At 37.1% G+C, this 23,066-nt stretch overlaps 1 protein-coding gene across 1 annotated transcript in view; it reads right to left on the bottom strand.

Annotated features, from left to right (window-relative positions):
- LOC102862421 (sucrase-isomaltase, intestinal-like) overlaps window positions 1–23,066 on the bottom strand; it is a 146,647-nt gene that overhangs the window by 24,784 nt on the left and 98,797 nt on the right. Inside the window, exons 11-12 of the mRNA XM_006888238.1 lie at window positions 20,085–20,201; window positions 15,659–15,743 (exon numbers count right to left, since the gene is read on the bottom strand). Coding sequence (XP_006888300.1) covers window positions 15,659–15,743; window positions 20,085–20,201 — 202 coding nt within the window. The remainder of the gene's footprint in view (window positions 1–15,658; window positions 15,744–20,084; window positions 20,202–23,066) is intronic.

Raw genomic sequence — 23,066 nt, 5'->3', positions numbered from 1 at the left:
TACATAAAACTCAAGCAATTATATCTTATAAATCAGCAACAAACATTTAGAAAGTTAAATGATCAAAAAGATGTATAATATAGGCAGTTCTTAAGGTAAAAATGAGATTTATTTCTGTCCTCAAGAATTGTTTCAATAATATCAGTACCAGATTAGCCATCAGATTATGAGGGTCAAAAATTTCTTCAAGGATATCAAACCAGTCCATCATTCTAACAAAATATTCCAATTCCTTCTCATTCTGAAATGTTCATTTCAGAAATTCAAAAGGTCCAGAGAAGCTCATGCAGCTGTTTAGGGTTTAGCTATCTCTGATGAATCAATGTAAAAGGCCAAAGAGTTCCAGCTGCAAGCTTCATTTATGCAAATGCAGAGTTATAGACCATGCCTCAAGAAAACTAAGGGTGATGACTGAGCCATGCCTTTTGAGCATAACTGGCAAAATTAAAGAAGCTGGATTAGTTTAAAGACAATGGCCATGGAAATGTAAAAGGAAAACAAAAGGATGTAGAGATTTTCAGCAAGTTCTGCTGCAGTTTTTGTCTTTAGTAATTCATAGGTAAAATGGAATCAATACATGTATTCTTTTTTTTAGTCTTTGTAAAAGAGGAAAAACCATACATTTGGAAGCTGAAAAACACCTTGTTTGAAGAAATAAAAAAGGAAATGTAAAAGTTTCTTGAAAAAAATGACAATGAAAAGACAACTTAAAAAACCAAAACCTCTGGGAAACATCCAAAGCAATTATCAGAGGTCAATTTATAGCAATAAGCATACACATAAAAAGGCAGGGGAAAATGACCATTAGCTCTCTAACCCCAAACTCCAAAAAATTGAAAAAGAACAGCAAGAAACCCTGACACCCTCCAAAAAAAACCCTGAAAGTATAAAAATTATGGCAGAAATAAATGAAATAGAAAACAGAAAAACAATTAAAACCATCAACAAAACCAGGAGTTGGTTCTTTGAAAAGGTCAATAAAAACAACCAACCACCAGGAAAACTAAACAAAAAAAAAAGAAGAGACACAAGTAATACGAATAAGAGAAGAAATGGGCAATGTCACAATGAAACCAGCTAAAATAAAAAGGTTAACAATGGAATATTATGAAAAACTATATTCAAACAAATATGAAAACCTAGCAGAAACAGACAAATATTTAGAAATTAGAAAACTACTGAAACTGACACAAACCAAAATTGAACACCTGAACAGACCCATTATAAAACAAGAAACTGAAAAGGTAATAAAACAACTTCTAGCCAAAAGAAAATGCCCTGGACCAGATAGTTTTACAAGTGAATTTTTTCAAACATTTAGAGAAGAACTGTCACCAATTCTATATAAACTATTTCTGAATAAAGAAAAAGATGGAATTCTCCCAGACTCATTCTATGAGGCAAATACATCCTTGATACCAAAGCGAGGTAAAAATACCACCAAAATAGAAAACCATAGGCCAATATCTCTCATGAACACAGATTCTAAAATCTTGAAAAAAAATCATGGCCAGTAGAATCCAATGATTAGTCAAAAAAATAATTCACCATGACAAAGTGGGATTCATAGCAGGTATGCAAGGATGGTTCAACATAAGAAAAATAATCAATGTAATTCGTCATATTAACAAAGCAAAGAATATGAACTGCACGATCCTATCAACTGATGGAGAAAAGGCCTTTGACAAAATCCAACACCTTTTCCTGATAAAAACACTTAACAAAAGAGGAATAGAGGGGAATTACACAAACCTGAAAGGAACAATGTTCTCAATGGAGAGAGACTAAACAAGGATGCTCACTATCACCTCTCCTATTCAATATTGTATTGGAAGTCTTAGCAATGAGAGAAATAAGAGGTATCCAAATTGGCAAAAAGGATGTAAAATTAACTCTATATGCAGATGATAGAATAGTATACTTATAAAACCCTAAAGATTCAGCAAGAAAACTACTGGACAGAGTTGACCAATTCAGCAAAGTGACAGGATACAAGATCAACATACAAAAATCAATTGATTTCTCCACAGTGACAAAGAGAATGCAGAACTGGAACTAAGAAAAACCATACTCACCACAAGATTAAATACTTGGGAGTAACTCTAACTAGAAACACAAGGACCTATTAAAAGAAAATTTTAAAAAAAGCATTACTACAAGAAACAAAAAGAGACCTGGAGAAACGGAAGACTATATCTTACTCTTGAATAGGAAGTCTCAATATTGTAAAAATGACAATATTACCAAAGTCAATTTACATGTTCAGTACAATTCCAACACAAATTAACAAGTCCATTCTTCAAGAGATAGAAAAGGCAATCTCCAATTTCATTTGTAATGGAAAGAAACAAACCATGAATCAGGAAAACATTCCTTAAAAAGAGAAACAAAGTAGGAGGCATCTCACTCACTGATTTCAAATCCTACTAAACTGCCATTGTAGTCATGAAAGCATGGTACTGGTATAATGACAGAAACATAGATCAATGGAATAGAATTGAGAACCCAGAAATCAGCCCATCTACCTTGACAGCTTCAGTTTGCTTGGCTCTACAATTGGTACCAGCAACCAGGAAATTAAAAGACAAAGTGCATTTGGAAGGTCTGCTGTCAGAGATCTCTCCAAGGTACTGAAGAACAATGATGTCAGTCTAGAGACTAAAGTGTGCCTGATACAGGCCATGGTCTTTGCAATAACCTGCTATGCATCAGAGAGTTGGAAAACGACTAGGCATGATAGAAGGAGAGTTGATGCCTTTGAGCTTTGGTGTTGGAGAAGAGTATTGAATATACCATGGACTGCTAAAAGAACAAAAAAGGTTTGTCCTGAAGAGGGTGAAACCAGGCTGCTCCTTGGAGGCAAGCATTCAGAAGTTTTGTCTGATATACTTTGGACATGTTGCAAGGAGGGACTAGCCTTTGAAGAGGGATATCATGCTTGGGAGGGTGGAGGGACAGTGCAGGAAAGGAAGACCCTCAATGAGGCGGATTGATTACATCACCGGGGTAATGAGATGTGTTGGAGACAATAAGATTGGGAAGGTATAGAGCAGGGTTTAGGGTTGTTATACATAGGGTCGCGATGAGTCACAGGTGACTCAACAGTAAATAACAACCACCACCTATGGTCAACCGACTTTTGACAAGGAGATGAAATCTGTCAAGTGGGGAAACGACAGCCTTTTAAACAAATAAGTATTGGCAAAATTGAAAAACCTTCTGTAGAAAACTCAAGCAAGACCCACACTTCACACCATACAGAAAAACCAACTCAGTAAATTAGGGACATAGGACTAAAACCAAGGAATATAAACTTCATTAGAGAAAACCTTGAAAGAACTCTAGAAGCCATAATCCACAATATGAACAGTCCTCCAAGCAACCTGAAAAACCTACACCAGGAGAGAATAAAATAGATGAATGGGACCTTCTAAGAATCAAATCCCTATGCACATCCAAAAGCTTCTCCATAAGGGTAAGAAGGGAAGACACAGACTGGGAAAAGTATTTGGTAATGACATGTCAGATAAGGCACTTATATTTACAATTTATAGAATGCTTGAGCACCGCAGCAAGATAAACAACCCAACTGCAAAATGGCACAGTATATGAACAGACACTTCATCAAAGAAGACATTCAGATGGCCAACAAACACATGAAGAAATGTTCAAAATCCCTAGCTCTAAGAGAGATGCAAATCAAAACAACTATGAGATATCATCTCACTCCAGTAAGACTAGCAAAATTCAACAGAGCAGCATACAACAAATGCTGGCGAGGTTGTGGAGAAACTGAAACCCTTATTCACTGTTAGTGGGAGTGTAAAATGATGCAACCACTATGGAAGGCAATATGGCATTTCCTCAAAAAGTTGGAAATAGAAATACCATGTGACTCAGCAATTCCACTACTGGGAATATATCCTAAAAAAACCATAACTACCACCCAAGCAGATATATGCACATCCATGTTTATTCCTGCTTTGTTCACATTAGTAAAGCGTTGGAAACAGTCCAAATGCCCATCAACAAACGAATGCATAGACAACCTGTGGTATATTCACACAATGGAATATTATGCAGCACTAAAAAGCAAAGAACTCATGAATTAGTATACAAAATGGGTGACATTATGCTGAGTGAAATATCCCAGTCTCGAAAAGTCAAGTACTACATTATGCCACTGTTATAAAACAGGACTGACATGGGGGTTGAGGGCAATCTAACAAAAGGAGATAAACAATGTACATGACATTGAAACAGACAAGGGAGAGAACTGCATAAAAGGAATATATGATTAGGTATTCTTGGCATGACAAGAGTCCAGAATAAGAGCTGCATATAAAGTGGACAGGGGGTGAGGGACTATATAACAATGAAATAATTTTCCCCCCAAAGACAAAAGTGAACGGGACGGGGGTGAAAATGTGCAACAATGAATGAATGGAAATCCAATTCTCTATAAACTTTCACTGAAATCTCAGTTAAAAAAAATCTGTCTTTGGTGCATGAAAGAACTCAAAGTTGGTCAAAGATTTGAAAGCTGTAAATACAGCAAGTGAAGGTGACGTTGATGAAAAAATTACTTCAAGTACAAGATAGTTGCATTGTTTTGAAAAGTCAGCAAGATGAATCAGAATTGACTGGATCATAATGTTGTTGTTATTATGTGGCATCAAGTTGACTATGCACAATAGCTCTCAACCTTGTTCTATCCTGAGCCAATCTCACTGTCTCTGACACATCTACCCTCAATTACCCCAGTTTCTGTGTCAGTTTATCTCATGAAAGTCTTCCTCTCCTACGTTGTCCATCTACCATTCTGAGCATGATGTCCTTCTCCAAAGACTGGTCTCTCCTTGCAACATGCCCAAAGTATGTGAGACAGTCTCAAAATCCTTGCATCCAAGAAGTAGCTTGGTTTCACATCCTTTAGGTCAGACCTGTTTGTTCTCTTGGCAGCCCACCTTTAGTCATTTCTTAAGCCTTGTCATTTTCCTCCTATCTTTCCTTTGTTCTTCTCTGTGTTGTGTCTACCTTAAGTTTCTCACTTCTCAGTATTATATTGGGATATCTGGGTCTCCACCTAATCTCTAGATCCCTCAGATTCTTCTATGGACAGTTTAGTCTCCAAATAAATAAGAATCAGGTCTGCTTTGCCTCTATTCCTGAGCCATCTTTTGTTTTTATTTGGCTCCTATAGACATTGATGGTTCAATAAGAATCTAGTATCTTGAGGACATTATGCTGAGTGAAATATCTCAGTCACAAAAAGACAAATACTGCATAGTGCCACTGTTGTAGAATGGGACTGACATCAGGTTTGTGGTAAGACTGAGAAAAACTGGACAGATTATGTATACTGAGTAGAAACAGATGAGGGAGAGAACAGTTTAAAAGTGATATATGATAGGGTATTATTATCATCACAGGAATCCAGAATTAAGGTTGCATTGTGGAGTACATTTGGGGAGGGAGGATTGTATACCAACAAAGAAGTTTATCTTTTTCTTTTCAAAGAAAGGAGTGAACTGGGGGGCGGGAGGGGTGTAGAAAAAAAAAGTGTAACAAGGAATGAATGGAAATCCAAAATCTCTGTAAATGTTCTTTAAAACTAGTAAAAAAAATTTTTTTTAAAGAACCTAGTATCTTGCAGTAAACAGTCCATTGACTGTATCTTATTTTGGGGGAACTTGGCCTATTTCCCAAGCCTCTCAGACTTCTGATCCATCTTCTGGTTCTCTCTCTTAGTGACTCCTCAGCAAGAAGCAATTCTTGTCCTCCAAGTTGCTCTTAAAAAACAGCCTTTCCTGGCTTGTTTCCTTTGGCTCCTTCTCATCCAGCTCTACTGGCTTGACTGTCAGTTCTCCAGACTCTGCTTTTACCTCCACTGCCATGTTCTACTCTTCAAGAGTCAACACAGACTGTTCTTCTGATGTTTCTTTAGACTATTCCTCCCCGCTCACAATTGCCTCTCTCTGCTTCTCCTGACCTCTAACCTTCTTTTGCTCTGTACTCTTGTTTCAGACACAGATTTTCCTTCCTCGGGGTCCAAGCACTTTGTTTCTCAGAAGCAATTTTAGATTTATTTAGTTCTGATACTAATGCCCCTCTTGTCTCTTCAGTGGTGTTCTTTAACTGATCTAGAGTCAATCAACCTTTTCCTGTAGCTTTTCTGTTGTTGTTTTGTGTATCATTTAGTCCGAACCAATCCACAACTGACACTTTGGTGGAAAGGAGGAGACTGCCCATCATTCTCCCACAGAATAGCTAGTAGATTCAAAATCCATACCTTTGCATTACCAACACAATTCCTTACCACTCTGGGGATTCACTTAAATCCATATCTTTTCTTCCATCTTTCCCCACTTGAGTTTGTTATTCTTTATCAGTTTGGGGTTTTATCAGGATTTTTTTTTTATTTTCTTTTTAACGATTTATTTTTCTCCCATTGCAACATTAATTTTTCCAACTCTGCTTTTGGTTCCCCATCTATTATTTTTAAGGAAAGAGTGGTCTTCTGTCCTCTGTCTCCAATTCTTCTTCCTCATCTATATGCCCCCCTTCCAGCACATCCTTCTCCATTCTTGCCAGCTCCAGAGCAATTTCCCAAGAAAAAAGCTTTCTCGAAATTCATTAACTGTTTATTCACACTTTTTACCTAAAAGATTGACATCTGAATTTTGGAACCCAAATTCAGGCAGTTCAAAGCCACCAGTGGCTCCCTGGAAGAAAGATGGTAAGTCTCCTCCTGTGTGACTTATAGCCTCTGAAAACCTTCTAGAGGGTAAATAAATTATGTGTCTATATTTTGTGCTTTTAAATCACAATAGGGATATCACAGATAGGGATGCATCCTATCTCCATACCTTTTCAAACTATATGCAGAACAGATTATCCAGGAGGCTGGGCTCTATGAGGAGAAATGTGGGGTCAAGATTGGTGGACGATTTATCAACAATCTGCGTTATGCAGATGACACAACCCTGCTTGCTGAAACTGAGGAGGACCTGAAGCGCCTGCTGCAGAGTGTCAAGGACTGCAGCCTACAATATGGATTGAGGCTCAATGTCAAGAAGACAAAGATTCTCACCACTGGACCAATTGGCAGCATCAGGATGGATGGTGAAGAGATTGAGATTGTACACAGCTTTAGTTTGCTTGGCTCCACAGTCAACACTCTTGGCACCAGCAGCCAGGAAATTAAAAGGCGCATTGCCATGGGAAAGTCTGCTGTTAGGGACCTCTCCAAAGTATTGAGGAGCAATGGTGTCTCTCTGGAGACTAAGATGCGTTTGATACAGGCCATGGTCTTTGCAATCACTTGCTATGCATCAGAGAGTTGGACAATGACTAGGGAGGATAGAAGGAGAATTGATGCCTTTGAGCTATGGTGCTGGAGAAGAGTATTGAGAATACCATGGACTGCTAGGAAAACAAACAGATTTGTCCTGGAAAGGGTTAAACCAGGTGGTTCCTTGGAGGCAAGGATTCTGAGGCTCCGTCTAACATACTTTGGACATGTTGTGAGGAGAGACCGATCCTTGGAGAAGGACATCATGCTTGGGAGGGTGGAGGGACAGTGCAGGAGAGGAAGGCCCTTTATGAGGTGGATTGATTCAGTGACTGGGATAATTGGGATGGGAGTGTCAGAGACAGTGCGATTGGCACAGGACAGAGCAGAGTTTAGGGCTGTTGTACATAGGGTCGCTATGAGTCGCAAGCGACTCGACAGCACATAACAACAACAACACAACATATTTTGTGCTTTTAAATCAGAACCAACTCATGAGTCAGCTCTGAGTCAGTTTCATCTGGATGGCAATGAATAATAAATACATTTATCACTTCATGTTAAGAAGGTATTTCTTAAGTTACAAATTGAGAAAAATAAGAACTGATACATTTATTTATACTTAAATTAGGAAAATGTTATGCTTAATAAAAAAGGCTAAAAAGAAAACGGAAGGATAAGTCATCAGTTAGAGGAAATCGTTAATGAATGAAACTGAAAAATCCATTAAAAAAAGAGCTTAAAAGAAAAATAAACAAGACAAAATCCAACTCTCTTGAATAGATCGATAAAACCAGAAAGACAGATGAAGATAAAAGATGTTTAATCTTCTAATAAAATAATATTCAAATTAATGCATAATGAATTGATATTTCACATTTAAGAGATCGATGAACATGAAAATGAGTACATAACTAATTGTGTTTTCTTATGAAATTGGCCAACTCAGAGAAAGTGCCAGTTGTTATTTGCTTGCTTTCTTCCCTCCCTCTTTAAATTTTTATTAACCATCTTGAGTCTATTCTCCTGAATTTAAAATTTTTTTCATAAATAGATGTAAGGCATTGGACACTAATTATCAAAAACCAGGTAATTGTGTGATGACATACATTAAAGATACCACCCAAGAAGAGAGCGAAAAGTCATTACGTAGACAGAGGAGAAAGACCAATATGGATGTCAGAAGGGATTTGTGGTGTTAAAGGTTTATTGTTTAAAATGGCTTTCCCGGACACTGACTTTGACTTTGTCATGTAGATGGGCGGAAATATGTGGATAGGATGTGCTAGCCTACCCATAGGGGGTTAGTTGGTCTTGACACATTAAATTGGGAAGATTCAATGGCAGATATTGACAATTTCCCTGCCAGAAAGAAGAGACAGGCATCAAATGTGTGTTCTTCAGTTCAGAGAGTCGTATACCAGTTAGACCTAAAGCAGCAGCAGCCGTAATCACCTGCAGAACCAGAGACTATCATGAGACGAAGATGACCTTGGGATTGCTATCCCACGGAACCAGAGCTAAGAGCCTTTGACCAAGTTTATAGAAAGACTTGGAGAAGTGTGCACAATTGGCATGATTAAGAGTTTTGTAACGTTGGTCTAAAGACATGAGGCTGAAGGCTGAGATGCCTGAAGACACATTTCAAAAGCTGTCCTGACTGAGTGATTGCTTCTTGCTGACAACCTGAATTGTAAGTTTTTGGTTTCCCTAATATGATTCTGTGTGGTCTGTGAGCTATCACAACATATTTTAAATATGATAGAACAGTACGATTGGTGTTGGGATGAATAGAAAGAGGTGAAGAAGCATGATGGACATGTTTAATCTCATGAGAATTGGTTTTGTGTTATAGATATTATTGATGGGGATATTCCTCCTTGTGGAGGGGAGATATGACTGTTCCCATACCACTCTTGCCCTTTTTACAAAACTCTAAAAATAGCATGAGAGCATTGAGAAGCCATAACAAAGGGGAAAAATGTAGAAGTGAAAGAGATGAACAGAAGATTTCAAAGGGCAACTCAAGTACACAAAGCAAAATATAATGGAAAGTGCAAAAGAGCTGGAGTCAGAGAAATAAAGACAAGAATTTGTTTGGCATTTCTCAAACAGATAGAACTGAAAAGACTTTAAAAACAAATTCAAGCTTCAAATTGAAATACTAAAAAATGCTATGGTAAAATTTTTAATTATACAGGAAGCATCAACAGAAGATGGAGGTAATATACTGAGTCACTGTCCCCCCAAAAAAATTGGTCAGCAGTGAAATAGTTCAGGAAGTACCATATGTTTAAGAGCAAATGGTAATGAAGGCATGAGTTCAGGCTGAACTGAAGGCAATGAAAAAATGTAAGACCCCAGGAAACAATGTTGTTGTTATTGTTGTTGATTGCCATCTAATCGAGCATGACTCATAGCAGCACTATGAACAAAAGGCCTGAAGTCTTTCTATATCTATCATCATTTATCAAAGTTCATAGAGTTTCCAGAGGTATGTTGTTTAAGAAGTGGATGACACTCCTGAATCCAAACCGGTCTTAAATTGGGAGCTCCACCAAATACTGTCTACTATGGGTAACCATTACGGCATTTGACACCCCAATGGTACAAGGTGCAGCATCACAGCAACCCCAGATTACCTCAGCACAGCATATTGACAGAAGAGTGCTCTACCATGTAGAAGAACGTTTCTCCAAAATATAATAAAAACCGACTTTTAGATACAAAGGCCCTCTTCAAGGTCTTACTGACTCTAAACAAGAGGCTTAACTAAAAACCAACCAATAGAACATGTTTTTGTTGTTATGTGCTGTTGAATTGCCTGTGATGTATAGTGACCCTACTATATTCAGCAGCTCTGAACACTTTGCTGTCCTGAGCCAGACTCACCAATTCCAACACACCAACCCCTATTGACCGAGTTACTGTATCAATCCATCTCAACATAAAACAATAAAAATTCTCACACCTGGACCAATAAACAGCATCATGATAAACAAAGAAAATATTAAAATGCACAATAATATTATCTTGCTTGAATTCACAATCAAAATCCATGGAAACAGCAGTCAAGAAAGCAAATGATGCGTTGAATTGGGCAAATATACTGCAAAGCATCTCTTTAAAATGTTAAGAGAGAAAAAGATGTCACTTTGAAGTCTAGGGTAATCTAAATCAAGCCATGATATTTTCAGATATTTCATATGCATTTAGTATTTGGACAACAGATAAAGAAAACAAAAATAAAGAGAATTGATGACTTTGAATTAAGGTATTAATGAAGAATGTTGAATATACCATGAATTTTGGAACAAACAGATAAAACTATCTTGGTAAGAAGTATGGGTCAACTTTCTCTCCCGTACTTTAAACTTGTTATCGGGAGGAATCAGTCCCTGGAGACGTACATCATTGTTGGAACATTAGATAAGCAAAAAAGAGGAATGTTCTCAACAAAAATTGAGCAATGACTTTAACCATGGTCTCAAATGTAGCAACAATTATGAAGATGGTGCAGGACCAGGCAGTGTGTCATTCTGATGTACACAACATTGCTCTGACCAAAATAATGGCTCTAAACAACAACAGTATAAGAAACTAGCTTAACAATAGTAGCTTAAATAGATAAAAAATTTAGGGAGCAAGGGCTTTGTGCTAATGAAGGAAGAACAACTGAGAAAAGAAAGATCAAAACTGTTGCATAACTCAAAGAATGCAATTACATTTCAAATTGTACATGCAGAAACAGTTGAATTAGTTATATTCTGCTGTGTACATTGTCAACAAAAATAAAGTGTAAATTATGTTTTAAAAGAATATAAAATAGGAATAAGGTGGCTAAGAATTGGGCCATGGCTTCTGAAAAATTATACTAGTTAGGATGAAGTGAGAACTCTTATTTGCCAATTCTAGTTTTATACCCATGAACAGTTGATTTGCTTGCTGCAGAGGATCAAGGGTTTAAGTCTTCAATATGAATTACATCTCAACATTAAGAAAACAGAAATCTTCACCATTGGGCCAACAGGCAACATGATAATAGATGGGAATAGATTGTGATTTCATCTTGTTTGGATCCATCTTCAGATCACTTGGTACCCACAAAGTCAGGAGATCAAGAGACGTATAGCATTGGGAAAGTTGGCTGTCAAGGGATCTCTCCAAAATTCTGAAGAACAATTATATCAGCTTAAAGACTAATATGTGTGTGATTCAAGCCACAGTCTTTCCAATCACCTACTATACATATGTGAGCTGGACAATAAAAAAGAATGCCAACAGAAGAATTGACGCATTCAAATTGTGGTGTTGCAGAAGAGTGCTGAATATAGCATAGAGTGACAAAAGAACAAAGATATGGCTTGAGCAAAGTGCAACCAAATCTCCTAGAAGGCAAGGATAACAACACTCTGCTTATATATTTTTAACATTTTGCTGTTGTTGTTTACTGTCAAGTTGGAACCAACCCACAGCCGACTCTCCAGCAGGTTTTCAGGGTCAGTAAATTGTACATGAAGAGACAGTCTATCTTTTCTCCACAGAGCAGGTGGTGGATGTGAGCCATGTGCCTTTGGATTAGCAGTTCAATTCCTTACCACTAGGCCATCAGAGCTCCCTGGACATGTTAGAAGAGATTATTCACCAGTAAGGGACATCATACTTGGATGGGCGGAGGTCAGTGAAAGAGATGAAGATCTTCAGCAAGATGGATTAATACAACATCTGTGACAATGGACACAAATGTCTAGGAATGATGAGGATGGCTTAGGATAAGACAGGATTTAGATCTGTCATTCATAGGGTCACTATGAGTCATATCCAACTCAACAGCGCATAATAACACCAACACTTGTGAAAAATGAAGATGATACAAACTGACTTAACAGTAGTCCTGTAAGTAATTGCTTATTTAAAATTATTGGTATAGCATTTGAAATTAAATTATAATTCATCCAAATTGACCACAATAAATTTAACAGTTGCTCTCCATACCTACTTTACATCATTCATCTGTGTTACATATAATATTATGGATCTTTAACTTACATTTGATAATTCTATTCATATTCTCATTTTGCAGTCAAAACAAACACCTGCTTGAGTTCACAAACCTGTAGAGTGATTTTATTAAGATTTGGAGTTCATGTGACACCAGGCTTGGTGCACCTGTAATGTTGCCTCTCCAGCAGTGAGTGGCTCTCCTTGGAATATGCTTCAGTATCTCCATGCACTATGAGACACAATGTCTTATGGCTTGAGCTATTGTGATGATTCAATTGACCATCTCATCTTTTAGCATATGTAGTTTAGAAAACAGTATACTGACATTCTCATCTCTAAAAACTCAAATGTCCTTTTCTTTTTACCCCCCTTTGCTTCAACAATACACACAATTGAACTCTCAACACATACTGAGAAGCCCAGTGTGCTTCTTTCATAAATTGACTTTACCAACTCAGTGATAGGGTTACAGCACCTCTCTCTAAATTTCCTACTCCTCAAATTTAATCTCATTTCCCTTATCACTTCTGCTAGTGAACCAATCATTGAAACAGAACTTTTTCTAATGGCACAAACCCATAAATCTGTGTGCATCTGTAATCAGTTTCTTCTTTCTCTAGTAACAAGAAGTGTTTTGATACTTTTAAAGCTTGGTCCCTCTACAATCTAACCCTTTCTTCACATTAGTGTCAAGGCCTTAGATTAAATACTTCTTTGGCATCATCTAACTCTACTGGTTCTTTTAACAGCAAGTAAGCACATTCTAGTATCACTTATTTCTTAAAAATAAAACCAATACAACAATGTCTTTCTTTATTTATATTTTTCAGCTACAATGTCATCCCCTACTCCTCTTCTGAGCTAAAATTCCTGTCAAAGATCTGCTTGCATCTCTATCTCAATTTCTCCATCACTACTTCAGTCCTTAACGAACTTAAGTTTTATATTGATATCCACTGTTCTATTGAAACTGATCTTGTCAACATTTCTGATCTCCATAATGTTGAACAAAATTAGGGCTATTCAGTAATCATCTTATTTTATGTTTTTGACAGCATCTGACAGAATTGACAATAGCATCTTTCTTAAAGCAAGATAAAAATGTATCATTAATTTTTACCTCTTCCCCTACCCATCCAGCTACTTTCCATGGATTTTAAAAAATATTTTTTATTTTATATTGATTTGCTTACAATGTTTATATATGTTGTTTTACATAATACTTCATTCACATTGTGTTTACTATAATCATTCTCACTTACGATTTTTTATAAAATTAATCACCCCTGAAGTATACCCACTGTCTTTCCAGATCCCTTGTGGATCTTTCTCATTCCCTCTACTCTTTCCATCCACCAACTTGCGTGACCCTATGATTTCCTCCATGCCCATCCTCATCTCTCTGCTTCCACCATCCTCCACCCTTTGGATCTTCATGCATGTTTTGCTACTTATCTTTCTATTTCTACAATAATGGTATTATGCAGTATTTGTCCTTAAGAGACTGAGTTAGTTCACTCAATATAATGCTATCCAGTCCCTCCCAAGTTATGTAGTAATTTTTGAAATCATTGTTCCTGAGCACTGCATAGTAGTATTTCATTATGTGACTGTATCACTAGATCTCAAATTTTCTTGATTGAAATTGGACATTTGGGCTGTTTCCATGTTCTTGGGAAGGTTGATAACATTGCTATGAACATTGGTGTACAAATCTCCATTTGTGTCTCTGTTCTAATTTTCTCAGGCTATATTCTCATTAGTGGAATTGTTGTTGTTATGTGCCACAGCAGCTCTGAAGCCTTCCCTGTCCCGAGCTAGTGTCACTAATTCTGACATATCTATCCCCACTGCCCCAGTTATTGTATCAATCCATCTTATCTGGGTCTTACTCTCTTGTGCTGTCCCTCCACCCTTCCTAGCAGGAAGTCCTTCTCTAAGGATTCGTGAAATAGAGGGGTCCTATTTCCGTGGAATATTAATATTATATATTTATATATAATTATTATAGATTATTGTATGTTGTAATATATAATTAATTATATATATTAATATTTACTATTAATTATAATATATACTATAATAGAGTAATAATTAATATTACTCTATTTTTCTTTGATCTTAATGTTGTATGCAATTCTACTCTTTGAGTCTGCCTCCATTTGTCAATTTTATAATGTAAAATGTTATTATTCTCTACATTGAGTCATCTATCCATGTGGATTTAAATATTATTTTAAACATAGAACTCCCAATTTTTAATCTCAAACTCAGATCTCTCCTCTCCAAATTGATGTATTTTACTGCCTTCTTAAGGATTTTTATTTAGCTAATTCATAAGTTAATGAAAGAAGTGTAACTCCTGCATATCATTTCTTTTTGTGTGTGTAGCTGGTAACACGTGGAGGAAGGTTAGTATCTTGAGGACTCAAGAAAAATGTAGTAAGATAGTTTGTTTTACCAGATCTTAGAAATGACTTTGGTTATTTCAACCTGATCTTTTTCACTTTTATTATTATTTCATGGACCCTAAATCACTGCCCAAGCAAATAGCCATGACTGCAAATGAAAAGCAAGAATCACTCAAACGCGAGGACTGCAGCCAAGGATCTGTCTGTTTTAGCCTGACTGCAAAAATCTCACTACTTAAATGAATCTCCACAACTTTCTAATCTTGTGATACTTGTTAAAAACGATAACTAATTAGTTACAAAACAGGAAAAAACTGTGGAAGAGAAAAATTAAATAGTCCTTAGAGAGTTCTGGTGGCTTAGCAGACATGGAGCTGCCAACCCAACAACAGGCAGGTTGAATCTACCAGCTACCTAGAGAGAAAAAGATGAACAATCTCTTCCTGTGTGATTTACAGCTTCTGAAAATTAGCTGGAGGGTCAGCTCTGAGTTGGTTCTGCCTTTAGGCAATGAGTTGTTACATTTTACTTTATTTATAGCCAAAGAGTCATCTGAGAGTTACTTGTACCACCACACAAGCAAGACTAGCTCTCTGTTTCCTTTCAGGAAAAATGAGAGCAAACGTCACAAACATCCCACAGATCTCACCATCAACATAGCAGAATAGAGATAAATACATGTTTTGGAATGATTACAATATTGATGAGACTTATGAAAGGAAGATACTTTCCTAAATCAAACTGACGGCCTTAAAGAGACTCTCCCTACACCTATAATGTGAATGATTGTATAAAATACATTGATATGAATGAAATACAATGTGCATGAATTATTGCATAAAATACAGTGTACATGAATGAATCAAAATATTTATGAACGACTTTCTGCAAACCAATAAAATTTTAAAAAGAAAAGCTACAAAATCCTTTGGCGATTTCATGTACTTACCAGGCACATATGGTGGGTTATTCAGATTATTCAGTGCACATCCTTGCTTCTGTCCTGTTCCAAAATTGGTTGGTTCATTCATATCCTTAAAGAGAAAAGAGATAATTTTTTTTCTATATTTTATTAATTTTCATAAACATTTACAGAGATTTTGGGTTTCCATTCATTCATTGTTGCACTATTCTCTCTACCCTCCTCCCAGTTTGTTCTTGTCCAAATGCCACAGTGCTTGTCAAAGCCAGTTCTGATTAATCTTCTTTGTCAGTGTGTCCTTTGCCATTCCCTATCACTCCTCCCTGAGAGAGACTTCACCCTGAGTCATAAGGAAAAGGGGATGGCGTATTCTCTTAGCTACTTCCTGCTGAAAAGGGACGCTGTGGGTTTCAGGGTGAAGATCTTCTCTCACTACTCTAAAGGGCCCCTTTGGCAGTAGGAAACACATAGACTATTATGGAGATTGATTTTGGAATTTAGATGCACTCTTATTGATTGTGCTTGGCTGTACATGTTCATATCCTTGAAGATGTATCATGGGGGTGTTGCAACCTAGAAGACACAAATTTGACTAAGTTATAAGTACATGAGTCAAAAATTATGGAAAAGTAAAAGAAAAGACTCTTTCATTGTTTTACAAACCCTCCCCCAGGCATAGTTTTTTACTTATCATTGTGGAAAAAGAACAACAACAAGCATGTGTTTGATTTTTTGTGAGTTTTTTTTTTTTATCTAGTTGTGTGAGATAGCAAACTCAGAGCTTAGCAAGGACTAAGATGGTGTCCCTGACCTCAAAGAGTACGTTAACAGCAAATTGTCAAGAGTTTCACAATAAGAAAATATTACAGGTTAGGAATAGATGTCATCCATTTCAATAAATATCAATTCCATTTTTCTTTCAGTGACTCATTCTTCATTTCTTTCACTTGTAGCTCATCTCTAATTCAGCACCCAATCCTACTAGCTCTATCTTCAAATGAATGCAGAATCTGATCAGATCTCATTCACTCCATTGTCACTATCCTAGGTAACACTATCAATGTCTCTTGCTTGAATTGTTATGATTGTTTCCAACTAAGTGGTCTGCTTTGTCCCACAGGACAAAGGACCAAAGGACCCCGAAAGGACACTTATCTATAAGCTAAAGAAATTTAAATTTGCTACCCTCCTTCTTTTGCATGAACCCATCACACTTGAATATTTAATTTTCTATTCATTTTTTTCCTAGAAAGATTCACTTCAAATGTATAAGGCTTCTTATCACCTGAATTCACCTCTGCTTTCATACGTCTTTTGATGTTCTGATAGCATATTCTCGACAGAGCAACCAGAATGATCCTTTAAAAATCTTTGCTTAAAATTCTCCATACTTCTTCATCTCATACCAAGCAGAAGTAACAGATGCTTTTTTTATGTTGCTTTAATATAATTTTTACTTTTCTTCTACTATTGCTGCCCACTGTCCATCACTCTTCTCTAGTATACTAACTTCCATGTTGTTCCTGGAAACTATCGGGTGTATTTCTGCTTGGAGGAGTTATGTAATTGCTGCTTGTAGTCTGGAGGCTTTTAGCCTAGATATGCTCAGGGCTCAATCTCTGACTTTCATTAGCAATGATCTTCTTAAGTGACTAGTCTATTTAAACTCTGAGCTTATTTCAAGGTGGGATCAATCCTTGGAGAGGGACGTCATGCTTGAGAGGGTGGAGGGACAGCGCAGGAGAGGAAGACCCATCAATGAGATGGACTGATTCAGTGCCTGGGGTAATGGGGGTAGGTAGTGTCAGAGACACTAATATTGGCAAGGGATAGAGCAGGGTTTAGGGCTGTTGTACATAGGGTTGCTAGGAGTCACAGATAAGTTGATGGCACATAACAATAACAACAACAACTTAAAATTTCTCACTTCCAAAGGAACTCTGCTTATAAAGTGTTTAAAGCATTTAACTGTTAAACAAAAGGGAGAGGATTCAAACTCAGCAGCTCCTCCTCAGAAGAAAGATGAGGCCGTCTTTCCACGGAGCTCTATAGACCTGGGAACCCTATGGGACAACTGTTTTCTCTTTAACAGGGTGGCTATAAAATAGAGGTAGATTTAGTTGTTTTTCTTTCTTTTTTTTTTAATTTTTATTGTATTATTTTTATGTGTACCGTCAAATCAGATCTGACTGGTACAGGAGGAGATTGCCCTCTCCTTAGTTGTTTTTCTTTCTTAATTCTCATCTATTCAGCTTATTTTTTCTCCTTACCAGTAATTAAGACCGGGGATCAATTAAAAATTTGCATTCTTTATATTTCCCTCTAGATGCTCAGATCCTTAAAGGATCTTTTTTTTTTTTTTTTAGTGTATCCCCAAAGCTTCCTGGCACAGAGAAGGTACTCAATAAATTGTTGTTTGTTTTTTAGTTTTGAAAATAAGATAAAGAAAGGATTATTTATGTTAGAAAGTTAGTGAAGATTTCATGTAGAAGTCATGGAAACAAGATGTAGGTGGGCTAATTGAATTTGAACATGTGAACAGGCACAACTGAGAACATAATTTTGTCAATTACTCATTGCAGACAACTCTGAATTGACACATAACTGATCTTTCAGTGGTTTTTTAGAGGCTGTAAATTACATGAGGGGAGACTGCACATCTTTCTATCATGGAACAATTGGTGGATTTGAACTGTTTGTTAGCAGGAAAACTTCCTACCCACAAGGCCACCAGAGTGCTATTAAAATAAAGGTGAGTCTTATCACTGTCTTTGGAAAACACTGTAATAAACTAAATGGTATGACCAGTGATATAATCTCATTTATTATGAACCTATCAGTGATATGCTCTCATTTGTAGACAGCTTTGATAGTCTATCAATCAGCTATCAATTTTGTAACCTTTAATTTTCCCTAGAATAATATAAGAAGGTGTCCTTTTCCTTGGCTTGGAGAAATTGCTGTTTCATTCTGTAACAATAGGTGTTTCCTTCATCTGGGATGTCTCTATCTCTCAATAAACGTCAATGCTTTTTATTACTAATAATGTAATGAAAAAAGAATTTGACATTACCATTGAACTGATATGCAATGTCATGATGGATGGAGAAGAAACTGAAACTGTCAACAGCTTCGTCTTGCTTGAATCTACAATTAGCACCCTTGGTTGCAACAGTCAGGAAATAAGGACATGCATTGCACTGGGAATATTTGCAGTTACGGACTTCTGAAAATTATTGAGGAATAATAATGTCAGTTTGAAGATTAAGGTGCGTCTGATGCAGGTCACAATCTGATTGCTTGCTATGCATCTGAGAGCTGGACAATGAATAAGAATGATAGAAAAAGAATTGAGTTCTTTTAGCTGTGGTGTTGGAAAAGAGAACTGAACATCCCATGAACAAGAAAACAAATACATATGTCTTGGAGAAGGTGCAGCCAGAGTGCTTTTTGGAGGCAAGAATGATGAGGCTTTGCCTCACATACTTTGGACATGTTCCTAGAAGGTGCTATTCCTTGGAGAAGGACATGATGCTGGGAAGAGTGGAGGAATGGAGAAGAAGAGGAATACCCTTGACCAGGTGGATTGATGCGATGACTGCTAAAATAGTCTTGTGTGTCAGGAAGTGAGGATGGCTCAGGGTAGAACAGGGTTCATTTCTTTTGATCACAGAATCACTTTGAGTTGTACTGACCTCAACAGCACCTAACAACAACAGAATTTGGGCATTTGGGAATGAGAAGAAAACCAATCAAAGGCTATTAACAGCTAACTATGCTGAATGTTGAGAGGGGAGTGCCAAGAAGAGAAGCACTCTACTGTTGCACGGCACACATTCTCTGATCTTCACACAATTTTCAGCCCACATCCTGACTGATTCGGTTTGCAAGTTATTTTTCTAGAAGAGTACCTGTTAGGCACACAACAAACTACTGCCTCAATAGAACTAGGGAAATTCTTCTCTCAGATCTTTCCTTTCTGTACTCTTTACCCATGTCAATCTATATTATCCAAACCACTTCATCACTCAATTTCCCATTCTGTTAGATCTAAGTTCATTGCCCTGGATCTGTATTCCCACTATTCTCAGTGCTTGTCCTCTTATGACCATACAACAGCTTATTTATCCACCTTTCACAGCAACTATTGCCTCCCCAGTGTCTTGCACACACTGAGTATAAGCAGTGATCCCTCCACAAAAAGCCTTGTTCACATAAGATGAGGCAGTGGTCCAGTTGGCAGACACAGATGCTGCTTTGTGGGCAAAAATTGTTCTTCCCTTCTGTGGTGCCTCAGAAAAGTTAACATAGAGAATGGGAAGAAGACAAGGAAGAAGATTTTACACTTTCTACAGATTTCTAAACTGGAGGATGTGGGAGGATGCAAGTAGTGGATGATCATGTCCTTTTATGATGTCAAAGAAAAATTTCCGTAACATAAATTTAGACTTACAATCCATATCCCGTCATAATCAATGATCTTCTTAAAATCAGTGCACAGCTGGATCCACCATTCTGTTGTTAATGGGTTGGTGAAGTCTGGGAAAACTGAGTTTCCTGGGGGCCAAGCCTATGATGGATAAAGAAATCAATCAAAATAATGCAAACAATGTAAAGGATAAACTTAAACTCGTTGCTGTAAGATTGGGACTGACTCCCTCCAGCAACATTCCATCACATAGAAGATATCCCATCTTTCTCCTGAGGAGCAGCTGGTAGATTCAAACTGCCAAGGAGGTGTGGCTTTGGGTTGCAGTGCAACTTCCAATAGGCTAGGCCATCCAAGCTCCCATTAATGTGGTAAAGAAATCACTAAACTTGGTGAGTCTCTAGTTGGCTCTTATTTTGCATTTCGGGTCGCAAAAATAAAAACGGAGGCTTTGTGAAGTTAAATAACCAGGCACATAGTACAAGTTAGTGATAAAAGGAGAAGAGAATTCCTAATCTAGATCTATTCTCTTTTAAAAATAAAATTGAGGGAGCTCTGGCAGCCTAATGGCAAGAAGCTGCACTGAAATCCCAAAGGTGTGTGGTTCGAATCCACCAGATGCTCTCCTGGAGAAGGAGGAACAATCTCCTCTTGTACTAGTCAGATTCGATTTGATGGTACACACCCAAAAAATAATAAAAAAATAAAATAAAATTGAATATGTGTGGAAAGAATCCTTTGAAAAGCTCAGTATTGGCTGTGAACTAGGCCATGTGTTGACTTTGGAATGAACCATCAACTACTCTTGTGCAAGTTCAAATTGTAACTAAAAAAAATCAATACAAACCACAAGACACAAGATACGACCTTGAGTCTATCCTACCTGAATTTAAAAGCTGTCTTGAGAACAGGTTTGAGGCCTTGAATACTAATGAATGAAGATCAGATGAGCTGTGGATGATATCAAGAATATCATCCATAAAGAATGCAAAGGGTCATTACAAAGATGGAAGAAGAAAAGACCTAGATAGACATCAGAATAGATACTGAGTATTGCTCTAAAACACAGAGAAGCCAAAACAAAGTAAAGAAATCATGAAATTAAATAGTTGAACAGAAGATTTCAAAGGACAGCTTGGGAAAACAAAGTTAAGTGTTATATTTAAATGTGCAAGGAGCAAATGTCAGAAAATCAAAAGCAGTAAAATAATTTGGCATTTCTTAAGCTGAAGATATGGAAAAACAAATTCAAGCTTTGAGTTGCAATTCTTCAAGATGTTATGGGCAGAAGATGAATAATCCAGGAAGCATCAAAAGAAGATGGAATGAATACACAAAGTCCCTGTACTAAAAAGAATTGGCTAGCACAGAAAAAAAAAATCCAGGAAGTAGCTTATGATCAAGAAGCAATGGTAATAAAGGAGGAAGTTCAAACTGTTCTGAAAGAATTGGGAAAATAGAAGTCTCCAGGAATTGATGGAACATTGACTGACATATTTGAACAAACAGATACAGTCCTGGATGTACTCACCAGGTTGTGTCAAGATATCTGGAGAAAAAATACCTGGCCATTCAAAAAAAGGGGATCTATTTTTTTACTGTTCCTTCAATAGGTGATCCTTCAGAGTACAGAAAGTATTGAATAATATCATTAATATCACATGCAAGCAAAATCTTGCTGATGATAATCCAAAAACTACTAGAACCGTACATATATTGACAAAGAACTGCCAGAAGTACAGGCTGAGTTTATCAGAGGCTATAGCACTATGGATATCATTGGCAATCTCAGGTGAATCTTGGCTAAAAGCAGAGAATACCAGAAGGATGTCTATTTGTGTTTCATTGACTATATAAAGGCTTTTGACTGTGTGGATCACAACAAATTGCGGTGAACCTTGAGAAGAATGGGAATTCCAGAACATATGATCGTGATCGTGTGAAACATATACCTAGATCAGAAGTTGTCATATGAAAAGAGTAAGACAACACTCACTACATGATTCAACAGCACCTCAGGGATACATCCTGTCTCCAAATATTTTCAGTCTATATGCGGAACAGATCATCTAGGACAATCATAAATAAGATCATAAAGAAGAATGTGGCATCAGGAATGGAGGAAGACTCATCAACAATCTGCATTATAAAGATGATACAATCTTGTTCACCCAAACTGAGGAAGACTTGAAGTGTTTGCTGCAGAAGGTCAAGAAGTGCAGTCATCAATATGTATTGCATCTCAACATGAAGAAAACAAAGATTTCTCACCACTTGGCCAACTGGCAGCATTATGATAGACGGAAGAGACTGAGGTTAACACTTTCATTTTGCTTAGATACACAGTCAACACTCCAGCAGTCAGGAAACCAAAAGAAAAATATTAAGAACCTGTTAAGGACCTCAGCAGCGTGGGAAAGTTCAGTGATATCAGTCTAAAGATTAAGGTGCACCTGATCCAGGAATGGTCTTTTCACTAGCTGGACAATGACTAAGAATGACAGAAAAATAATCAATATTTTGAGTTGTGGTGCTGGAGTTAATGTATTGAATGTATGTACCATACATTGCTAAAAGAACAAATAAATCTGCCCTAGAGGGGGTGAAACCAGGTTGCTTCTCGGAGGCAAGTATTTTGAAACTCTATCTCATATAGTTTGAGCATGTTGCCAGGAGGGACCAGTCGTTGAAGAAGGACATCATGCTTGGAAAGGTAGAGGGTCATCACAGGAGTGGAAAACCCTGGATGAGACAGACTAACATAGTACCTATGGAAATGGGGGGGAGGAGTAACAAAAATGGTAAGATTGGCTCATGATAGTGCAGGGTTCAGAGCTATTGTTGATAGGGTTGCTATGAGCCATAGTGGACTCAATGGCACATAACACTAAAAACAACATGTGAAATAATATTTACTCGTTATGCTATTATAACTTTTGTCATTCATCTATACACGTTAGTCTATATAAAATAGAAAATGTACTCAGTCTCTCCCCAGCCCCAAGG

Source organism: Elephantulus edwardii, unplaced genomic scaffold (genome assembly GCF_000299155.1).
Source record: "Elephantulus edwardii isolate Elephantulus edwardi_28Jun2011 unplaced genomic scaffold, EleEdw1.0 scaffold00065, whole genome shotgun sequence".
Taxonomy (NCBI): domain Eukaryota; kingdom Metazoa; phylum Chordata; class Mammalia; order Macroscelidea; family Macroscelididae; genus Elephantulus; species Elephantulus edwardii.
The sequence above is the reverse complement of the archived record's forward strand: the minus strand, read 5'-3'. Positions and strand labels throughout refer to the sequence as shown.